This window comes from Ischnura elegans, chromosome 12 (assembly GCF_921293095.1).
Source record: "Ischnura elegans chromosome 12, ioIscEleg1.1, whole genome shotgun sequence".
Classification (NCBI taxonomy): domain Eukaryota; kingdom Metazoa; phylum Arthropoda; class Insecta; order Odonata; family Coenagrionidae; genus Ischnura; species Ischnura elegans.
The window spans coordinates 76,489,200-76,500,666 of record NC_060257.1 but is presented as its reverse complement, the minus strand read 5'-3'; the positions used below and the strand labels follow the sequence as shown (position 1 = coordinate 76,500,666).

At 36.2% G+C, this 11,467-nt stretch overlaps 1 protein-coding gene across 4 annotated transcripts; it reads left to right on the top strand.

Moving 5' to 3' along the window:
• The first annotated feature begins 412 nt into the window (after positions 1–412).
• Positions 413–8,460, top strand: LOC124169124 (venom serine carboxypeptidase). 4 transcript variants are annotated; one of them, XM_046547620.1, is made up of 7 exons: positions 413–614; positions 709–992; positions 1,086–1,269; positions 2,925–3,071; positions 3,177–3,251; positions 5,902–6,068; positions 7,746–8,460. In XM_046547620.1, the coding sequence occupies exons 2-7, from the start codon at positions 717–719 to the stop codon at positions 8,313–8,315; spliced, it is 1,419 nt and encodes a 472-aa protein (XP_046403576.1). In that variant the 5' UTR covers positions 413–614; positions 709–716; the 3' UTR covers positions 8,316–8,460. The 4 variants fall into 4 exon arrangements, with proteins under 4 accessions (XP_046403576.1, XP_046403578.1, XP_046403580.1 ...); XM_046547622.1 differs by having other exon boundaries at positions 516–610; XM_046547624.1 differs by having other exon boundaries at positions 526–614; positions 712–992.
• The last annotated feature ends 3,007 nt before the right edge of the window (positions 8,461–11,467 follow it).

The following is an 11,467-nucleotide window of genomic DNA, read 5'->3' as shown; positions in this document are numbered from 1 at the left end:
TGTTTTCAATGAATGTTTTCTTAATGTATTATAATATGTCAATTTTTTTAAATCATTACAGCCGCTATCGATTCATAAATGGTGTAACTAAACTGTTCATTGATTAATAGGCGGTACAACGTTCGCCGGATAAGCTAGGGCTGTATATATAATGGAAGGAGATATTGGATAATTCCAAACATTTGTTATGTATCATATGATTTTAGCTGTTATATCTTAGCCATTACTTTAATTTTTATAAGTAAAATAATTCAAGAGAAAAATAATAAAATTTTCTTTTCCAAGAAAGGTTTGACAGTTCCCGGAAACACGCCTCGAACGTCAACCGTTTTGAACACGTTTTGAATCTTACCGCGATTCGCACGCTTCACGTCAATGCATTTGTTTCACGATCGCGAGATTCGCGAAGAGCTATTCAAGGATGGAACGGCTCTTCAGATACGGCTCGTCTATTTGATCTACGATAGCGAACAAAATGCCTGTCATTGAACCGACTGTAGATATGACGGATATGACTCAGAGTGACTCAGAGGCTCAAGCTATTGACTCATTCATGGAGCTGAACAACTTCTGACTTCTTAGCATCCACTTCTGTCAGGATTTCGTTGAGGCAAGTAAGCTGAGAGTCGGATCCAAGCTGTAGTTGTATTTTGGCAGTGAAGACTTGTTTTCCTTGTTGTGTTCATTGTGTGTTGTCTTCTTTTTCAGTAGTAATCATGTGGGCACCTTTGTTATTGTGTTTGATTGGAGTGTGGGATGTCAGTGGATTCATAAATGTGTATCCTAAATTGGAGCAATACCCAGTCTATGGGGACCCTGGAAAACCTTTGTATCTCACTCCGTTAATTGAGAGTGGAGATATAAAACAAGCTCAGAAATTGTCTCGTGTGGGTGCTTTAGCCGGCGTATCCAAAATCTCAAGCTACTCCGGCTACTTGACAGTTAACAAGGAGTACAACTCCAACCTTTTCTTTTGGTTTTTCCCTGCCATGGTAAGTCTCTTCAAATATCTAGTGAGTGAATTTGATTTGATGTTGTCAGTTTGTGGTGATATAAAACGTTCAATACAATATTTTCCTCCTCAGAATAACTATGAGACGGCGCCTGTAGTTCTTTGGCTTCAAGGAGGCCCAGGGGCCACATCTTTGTTTGGGCTCTTCACCGAGCACGGCCCATTTTATGTGGACAAAAAAATGTACCTAAAGCCGAGGAAATATTCTTGGACGAAATCCCACAGTGTGCTGTACATCGATAACCCTGTGGGAACAGGTACTGCTTAAAAATAGCCTTACGTATTCTTGGAAGTCCGGCCACTGGTACGAATTCATTTGCGCAATGAATGCTGGCGAAACTTAATTAAAAGGTCGATTTGCGGAGGGAATTGATTTTGTTAGAATTTGCTGTACTTTTTAATTTATGCAGCAAGGGTTAGAATTCATTCAACAACTCATTTCTGTTGTTTATATGTAAGGAAGTAGTTCTATGCTCTTTAGCGCGAAGTTAACACGATGAAGGAATACGACGTTACCTTTGAAAGGGTATTTTGTGGTGAATGATATCCTCACGTCCAACAACTTATGATAAGGGAAAGCTTTCGCTGCTATCGTTCCCCATAAAGTTGACATTCCTCTTTTCCGCATACATTATATCGAAGGAACAGCTGTCTTTGCCTCTCCATTACTCGAGTTCCATCCGTCTAATTTAGTTTGCGCCCCTATCTATTTTCTTGTAATTTCACATTCAGGTATACTCTTAAGCATTTCCTTATACTCCTAGCTTTAAATTTCCCATTTCTAAGGCCGTTTGAGTGAGGAGAAAATGCTATCTGGGTTATACCATATAAGTTCATCCAGTCATGACCCCCACCGACTTGGATTTTGGTGAAACTTGGCAATTTTCATTCTTCTATTTAGGAATGAAACGGTGTAAATATTTCTAGGCTATCTCTACTAGTTCTTTTCACGACCATTTAAGTTGGGGTTAAACTGCAGTTTTTCATCCAGAGGAAAATAATTTGTCTCAGCCATACTTTACATCCAATTCTTATAAAAATGTGCAGGTTTATTACAGAAGTTATGAGGATTCAAAATAATAATTGAAAAATATCCTAAGGGACATTGAAAATTCTCTAAACTCGTATGTTTCATAAGATTTTAGAAAATTTTGCATCAAAAGTATGGTTCCATAAAACAACAAATTTTGACCTGAGGCAAAATATGAATCAAGCTTACTTATTTTTTTCTAATATTCCCTAAGGTATAACCATAGAGTAAGTATAATATACTTACTCTATGGTATAACCCACCACCTGTAAAAATAAAATTCATGGTTTTTTGTTTGCTGTAAAATTATCAGTTAAATGCCCTCTATGGTTCTTTGGAAGCACAGTGCTTGAAGTAATTTCAGAGAAATATATCTCTCTGATATTAAATATTTATCCTTCAAGACTTGGGATCAATTAATTATTTTCGTTGTGTAAAATTTTGGGCTATGTCATCCTTTTAAGTCCATAGATACATTGACAAATCTGAAAAAAAAACTTATGACGATCATTTTATTAAGAGTTGACATTATCACAGTGCTATGGGCCTCATACATGGCATATGGAATGTAGTAAGGTATTATTAGGTAGCATTTTGATCGACTCCTCTGATTGAGTGACTTATTTTCATACTTCTAGAAATATATGAGAATAAATGTACCCTTAACTCTGGATAGCATTTAAATTGTATTTAGTGTTGATGAAACATTTAATCTTCTTGGTTAAATGATTTTTTTTTATTGTAATACTACTGGGTTTATCTAGTATACCTTTGGAATATCCCATATTCTTACCCTTACTGATCTTTTTTTTTTATGAGTTATGTACATAATTTTTACCATAGTTTCTTTTCATAAATTTAAATTTTTCTTTTGAATTCCAGGCTACAGTTTCACAGAAAATGATCTTGGATACTCCAAAAATGAAACTGAAGTTGGAAAAAATCTGTATTCTGCTCTTTTACAGTTTTTTAAACTATTTCCAGAACTACAGAAGAATGATTTTTATGTAACTGGAGAGTCATATGCGGGTATGGTTTCATAGTTAACTGTAATTTTGTACATACTGTTGCTACAGAGTTCTTGCTCATCTTAATGTGTGTATCTGTATTTATGTACCTGTTTGCATTTTTCAGGCAAGTATGTGCCTGCTATTTCATACACAATACATCAAGAAAATCCCAAGGCTGCCCTGCATATTAACCTTAAAGGTATGATATTAATTTGCTAAGGTCATTGTGTATCGGTTTGGCCATCCTAGTCATATTATTTTATTGCCTATTTTGTACTAATTACTGTCTCTTCTATTCTGCGGCCGTCACCCATTGTACCATATCAATCAATCGTTCAAATTTTCAAAACTCGATTCAGTATATTCCGTATTTATAGGGACTGTTGGAAGTTCTGTTGTTTGGTATCGTTCACTATCAATGACAATATGGCTTAATTCCATTCTTCTCTGGGTTATACTAGTGGTTTTTAAATTACTCCAAATCGGCAAAAAGGTCAGATACCAGAACGTCCTCCCTTGAATTGAAATGTACCATTAGCACTACATTCTTCAAATTTATAATCACATGATGGCAAATGTGGAAATAAAAACAAGAATAATTTTTTTTGTCAAAAACCAGCTGAGAGTGGTTTGCTAATTAAAAACATATTTCAGCTCAGCATAGTAAAGATTACTGCAGGGCTATTCTACTAAACGGGGCCATACGTATGGCCGGCCGTAAGTTTCTTATGGCCCGACCCGAAATTACGGCCTATACTGATTCCACTCTCGAGGGGCCATATCGTATGGCCCGGCCAAAAGCCTTAACGCCCTTTCTGCAGGCGAGTATGAGAATTATAATTGGTACTATATGTTGGGTTCACTTTTTTCTAACACTAGTCATTTTTTGATAAGGAAGTTTGTTCCAACTTGGATAAAAAATTAATTCTATGTTCCTTAACTGAAATGAACTCTTATTAAAGGATAAATTTGGATTTTCTTTAAACTCTGATCTGGCGGCAGACGCTGGAGATCTTTAAAAAAAGTGAAGAACGCAAATCACGGGCGAGAAGAAGCAGAAGAAATTTGTACACGATTTGTACCCTACAGTATTATAATGATTATAATATTCGTGAATTGTACATGTAATGGATAGAGTTAGAACATGACATCCTATTGTAGTTCTAACCCCCTTTCTCTCCTTCCAATGGTGTAACTATTGTCTTATGGCTGCAATAATTTGCCCTCAAAAGTCGTAGAAATCCAGCAAATGCACGAAATCTAAAGATGAAATTGAAACTTTAAGTTTCATTAATTTTATTATCAGAGGCTTATGTTTAGGTAGCTGTATAAAATTAAAACATCAATATGAGACTATCATTCTTTCCTTGATTTATGGACGACATTTGTCCTTTACGCATCGACTTACTGAAGTTTGCCTTACTACCAAAAAAATGTGTTGCCCTGTTTCTTAGATATCCTCCCTCATGAACCGTAATGCTACGAGAATCTTAAAATATAAAACATTTAATCGCGGATATTTCTAGCTACCTACAGCTTTTCGAAACAAGTAAGAAATCTGCCAGCAAATGTAGCACAGAAAGCAAATAAAAGCCCGTTCCTCCGTTCACTTTAACAGAGCATCCATTGAAAAAGTATTTCTAACTTTTTAACTACAAGCGAACTTTTAGTTCATCCACTATATCTATTTGCGAATTAAGTAACAACTATCATCGTATGCAAACGGATTACACGTATCCCGTATACTCCTTCTTTCCAGATGAAATCGGCTTCTTTATTTTATATATCTAGCCAATGCCAGTTGAATCTGTATATGTGCTCCCCCGCAATATTAATATATTTCTTGAAACAATCGCTATATAATCGAAAACACTCCGTAAATTTCTTCTATAACTCGGTAGGCGAGCAATGTTATTTCGTATGGCCCGAGTTATGACCGCCTCCTAGGCAGGCCATAGTGTTAAGGCCTTTAGGCCATAGCTACCGCCCGACTTATGGCCTTTTGCTCAGAGTAGAATCGCTCGAAGCCATACGTATGTCTCGAGGCTGTAGTTATGGTCGATTTCGACTTATGGCCCGGCCATAGGATTAGTGGAATAACCCTGCTGAATTAGACTAAGGCAGAATTCCAATTCACTTTGGGGTATACTTGGAATGACTTACTTTGCCAATACCTGTATATATTTGGCTATTTCTGTTATTATTTATTTCCCCTAAATTAACTAAAATGATTCAACAACTTTGAATTATTCTAACTCATCAACGAGCTCGTAATTCTTGAGAATAAATTGAATCATATGTTTTAAATTGTTTCAGTTCATTTCATTTGCACTGGCAATTAAGTTGTGGAACTCCAGCTCCTGTAACCATGTCTCTAAATATGTAGATAATTGTCCAAAATGGAATAATTCAATTGCAAGAAAAATACTTTCATAGGAACTTTTTAGATATTATGAGAAATGAAGTTTGTCAGTATTAAATTCTGTAATTTGGGGTAAAATTTAGTGTTTTTGCTTGTAGTTTGAATTTGGAAAATGATGTATATGACCCATCTCAGAACATGTATAAGTTTAGCATTTAGCCTTGTAGTTATTAGCAGTACCTAACCAAACTTACGTAAAAACTGTTTCCTTCTGTGCTTACTTATTGCAGTTTTTGACAAATTATGCCTCTGTTGTCGTATCATGTTTGGGTATTGGATACTCAATTTTATGACAGGCACAAGTGTGTGATATCATCGAAATCATTCATTCTATGGTTACTTTTATGTTTCTTCATTGGGTCATGTATTTTCAAATTTTACATAGTTTGACTATTTCTGATAAAATATTAATGTTCCTTAATTACAGGCTTGGCTATTGGGAATGGCCTTTGTGATCCAGAGCACATGCTCAAGTATTCTGGGTATTTGTACCAACTCGGTCTAATTGATGCCCATGCAAGAGACTTCTTCCAAGCCAAGGAAGCTGAAGGTGTCAAGTACATTCAGGCAAAGCAATTTGAGGATGCCTTCAAGGTAGAGTTTGTTCTTTATATTTTAGTTCCTTCTTCTTTTGTTTACGATTTCCACTGACCTGGGATATTTTATTTGCTTATCATTGCATAGAGTTAAAGCACTGATTTGAAATATCAGAAATTCTAAATCCAGATCTGAAAAATGTTCATCTATGCCACATTAAGTTAACAGGGTGCCTAAGGGCTTGGAATACCTGAAATACTCAAAGAATTTTGGTCAGGTGGAACATCTCATGGAAAACTCGGGGATAACAGGGAGTGTCTTGAAAAAATTTGTCATTGATGCAGACAGCATCCGACGCAAACTAGCCCAATGCTTATACTAATTCCCTTGGCACACTCAAAGCAAAGGTAAAAATAATATCATTAGATTTTTGTTCCAATTTCCAATAGCTTTGCATTTTAAGAATTTTCTGTGAGGAAAGTTGCTTACCAGATATGTACTTATTCTTGACATATCCACTTTCATCCCTGATTTGGCAACGGGAGTGTGGAACTGTTTGGTTGGTGAAATTCAGTCCTAGGACACAGCAGTTTTTATTTAGAGGTTATTTCTTGGTGTAAAATTTTGCTGTCATGTTGAGAACATTTCAGGGAGACATCTCTTGTATGAGGTAGTAAAGAAAGTCCACCAAGGTATTACATATTTGCTTAGATCAGGGTAATGCAATACTGTAAAGCCTATATGCAATGAACTTACAAAGTATGGCTAGGGTATGTAAATAGGTGGACATGAACATATCAAAAAAGCCTAAAAGCATTGTAGGTTGTCATAGCAATGGCTTTCTGGGTGACTTACTTTTGATAAATCCTTCCTCATGCTGTAAACTTTGGGGACTTTCCCAATATTTTATGTTCAGTATGATAACATATGGTCCAATAGTGTATCTGTACCCTCCTGCTAGCTGCATTTAAATTTGTGCATGTTTACTAGATTTGCCAGTTACTAGATATAATGGCTCTTACTCAAGTATCATACCTAATTTACCATGAGACATTGATGTATAAGGATGTTTATGGCAACGAGCATGTAAAATTTGATCAGGTGTATTAATGGAATGTATTTTTTGGCATTTCATCCTTGTAATTCAGTCCATTATAATTGATTCTTCAAACTTTTAACCATTCCTAATCATCAGGATGAAATATATGTACCTTTCTGGCCAGTTAGTGATTTTGGGCTGATTATTTTGCAAAGACTTGTCTTTATATAATATTCGTCATATTATTCTCTACTAAGGATACTATATGTATTAGTCTGTATTTGCTTGTAATAACATAATTTATTGTAATTAGAGACCAACAATTCTGGTAAATTTGATCTTTTTAGCCAATAGTTGATCTTTGGGGGGGTGCCGAATATTGCACTGTTTGTCAGTTCAGCATTTATCTCCCTTGAAAGGCCTCAAACTACCACTGCAAAATCGTATATTTATTACTTGCTTCTGCACATATTTGTTTAAGGTGCATGAAGAATATTTTCTGATTCATTCGTTAAAATATTTTCTTTGTATATGTGTGTATTCAGTGAAATATTTAATGAATCTATAGTCGCTTTGTTCTTTGCATTCTCCCCTCGGGTATCCTCAAATCTTCATCTTCTCTAATGACTAGTTTTACCCTATATCATGAATATTTCCACCAATTTTTTAATGCTGATCTTATCGTCTCTCTCCAGATATTTGATGAGCTTCTAAATGGAGACCTCACTCCTTATCCATCTTACTTCTACAATGCCACTGGCTTCACCTTCTACTACAATTTCTTGCATTCTCACGATGATAGTAAATTTGGTGACCTTGGCAAGTTTGTCCAGAAAGCAGAGGTCCGCAGTGCCATTCATGTTGGTGATCGGCCATTTAACGGTGGTACAGAGGTTGAGCAGCACTTGAAACTGGACGTAATGCAGTCAGTTAAGCCATGGGTTGAAGCCCTGCTTGACTCCGGAATGTACAGAATTGTTTTTTACAATGGGCAGTTGGACATAATTGTTGCATATCCATTGACTGTGTCATTTCTAAATTCCTTGAATTGGAACGGAGCAAAGGCGTACATGAATGCTTCTCGACAGATTTGGCATGTTGATGGAAAAATAGCTGGGTACTCCAAAGTGGCTGGGCCCATGACTGAAATACTTGTGAGGAATGCAGGACACATGGTGCCATCGGACCAACCTAAGTGGGGCTTGGACTTGCTAAACCGATTTACAGCAAATAAACCCTTCACAGGTGCTGGGAATGTTTTGTGATCCAGCTGTTGAATCTCTGTTACTGATCTTAATAATTGCGAATTTGTGGAAGAAGTGCTCACTGTGATTACATTATTATCTTTTTTTGTTTTGGTGATTATATTTTCATAGAATCTCAACTTTAATAAAGTGTTTTCATCTTTTACCCCTGTTGGCAAGTTACTAAAGATAGGTTTTGTCCTTTATTCTTAGTTGAAGGAGGGTTAATATGTTGCTTCTCAAGTATGTAATCCTATCTGTATGTTTTCTTCTCTCTTTCTAGGCTAAGCTCTAAGTTTTTTTCGAGCATGTATTTTAAAATATTTTTCCACTTTCATTTGGTGTGGTAAGTGCTATTTTCACCAGTAAATCATATGCTTTGGTATTACGCATCTTAGTTATTAAGGAAAATTTTATCCCTTCAGTCGATCATTTCAGTAAATAGGAAGGATCCTTGATTTTCATATATGCAAAATTTCATCAAGGGTTATTGAATCATTGAGGCCAAGCATCCATGTTATGGAGGTTTACATGAATTGCTGACAAAGGCAAGGCTGCTCTGTTTGCTGATAGGGTATGTTTCAAGCTAATGGAGCTAATTTACTCATATTCGGCCTTTATGATTATTAAATTGTTCATTGCCATTTGGAATCAGTTGACTGATGAATGATCGGCATCCCTTAAAACTAAACGAACCAAACTCATTTTTCATTGCGTTTTATCCCACCATTTCCTAATGCAATAGTCACTGTGAGTTGGGGTCTTTCAAACTGCATTTATCATACACAAATTTTATTTTGTTGTAAGCAGTGAGTGGAAATATGAACACTTAAAATGCAATACATCCAAGCATCAGATGTGTAGAAAACGAATGTTAAGGCGTAGATATGTTATCAAAGCCTGAAAAAAATCAAACTGAAAAATCTAACGTCCATGAAATTCAATGCATTTATTTTCCTATACACATATCCCAACAGATATGTATCTTTATATAATTGCAAAATAAAAATTTGTGTGGTTTTCATAAAAACTGCTGACTAGAGATACACCACGGTAGCATGTGTGCGTATGTCCTGGCACATCTATTGCGAATTAACTTTAAGGCAGAGAAAATTATGCACGATTTAGAAGGAATTATAGGAATACGTAAAATCACTTATCAATGAATAATTTTTACCGACCTTGACTCTTCATCATTGCAGATGAACTCACTCTCTCCTGCAGAACTTCTTATTCGTCACCAAAACTTTTTGAAGCTTTTGATAGCCAAATGTTTTGTAATCAGTTTCTATGAATTTATAATCCACAGGCTCAGTCCTGGTTTTTTATCCTCCCTGTTGGAGTGGTTTCTTGCTCTACTACTGCCATCCAGCTATGGCTCATTATCAGCAAGTATTTTTTCATGCCTACTGTCAGATGAACACAATAACTGTTCATCTACACCTTCTCTTGTGACAGAACAGTGATTCCTGCAGGTGAATTTTCTTTTTTAGTATTATTTCCTTAAAGAAGAAAAGGAATTTCTCAATTGGCCGTATAATTCTCCCTGCTCGTCCACCTTGCAAGTCGAAAAATTTTTTTTACTGCGTTGATGTGCGGGAAGGGGGAGAGATTCCCCGCAGGGCCCAAACACCAGCCTCTCAACCGGAAAGCCCAAAAAAAAAAAAAAAAAACACTCAAACAATCACTCACACAAACATACACAACAAGAGCCTTTGTGGGGGCTGTAGGGACCTCCAGTGATCCATAGAAACACTTGTACTCAATAAGCAATCACTCACACATTCACTCACCTGTGGGTGGCTTCAATGTTCCGGGAGAAAAAAGGTTTGCTCCAAAAGAGCGTCGTCGGGGGATCGGCATGGGGACGAGGAAAACACACGTATACGTATTTCGGCTACAAAGTAGCCCTCTTCAGCGTGCTGAAGGAAGAACCAAATGCACTTAAGTGTCAAGTATGTGTTTTTTTTTTTTTCCGGTTGAGAGGCTGGTGTTTGGTTCATGCGGGGAATTTCTCCCCCTTCCCGCACACCAACGCAGTAAAAAAAATTTTTCGACTTGCAAGGTGGACGAGCAGGGAGAATTATACGGCCAATTGAGAAATTCCTTTTCTTCTTTAATCTTTGGAGGCCGTAGAAGCTCAATCCCCATTTTTCCATCTATTATTTCCTTGTGAAAATAACACATATGGTGGAAGTTTCTTCCCTTCAGCCATTCTCATTCCATCTACATTTCCTCCTGACACTAGCTGTGGAGAAATGGCTTCACGAGTGCTATTGGGATATGAATTTTTATGAATGTCAACGACATAAGTTTGTTACCAATCGTTGTTATAATGAAAAACTCTACTTGGTCTCAACATCTTTCTCCACCTCGATTTCATTCTCGCAGTCATCCTATGTACTGCTGGCTTCATGTTATTCTGGAAAACATAATGAAGATTTTAAAAATTCATTCACAGTGTATGTAGACTTGGCTCCACAACAAAGCAAGTTTGGTCTCAGCAGCTATTAAACCGCAATTCGTTTTGATTGGATTGGACCAGCTCTGTCAATAAAGGAATCTGTGATTACCACCTAATTCAATATCTGCGAGGTTCAAAACCTGCTTAGAGGGCATTAGTGTTTTTTTAGTAACTTAAGTAAGTTTTTTTTCTGTAACTAAATTCAACATCTTTATTTTTTTATGAATTTGAACTTTTGCGATCAATCATCAATACTAAACGTGGCCTTCAAGTCTGCTAGGACTTCATCTTGAGACCTCAGCAGAAGCTATCACGAGAACAGGAAATCATTAATATTTCACATGAAATATTTTTGTGTTCTATATAGTTTAAAATTTTTTAATAGATTGCTTTTGGTGAAATAAATAATGGTTGATCACTAGACCTGATATACTTGACAACATATAAGCCAACTCATAAAAAGTGTAGATGAAAACTCCATTAATATTAAGCTTTAGCTCATCAAAATATAAGGTATTCATTTGATTGATTGAAATTTTGCAGTGTTAAATGAAGGAAATGAGTTGCATTACCATGTAAGACTCATTTTAGCATTTCATTTCATCATTTTCTACTGTAATATAAGCGTTGAAGAAATTGAAATTCAGTGCTTTCCCTCCATGTGCTGCAGCGACAATACCACAATGCGTTGAATCGACGGACTACGCCC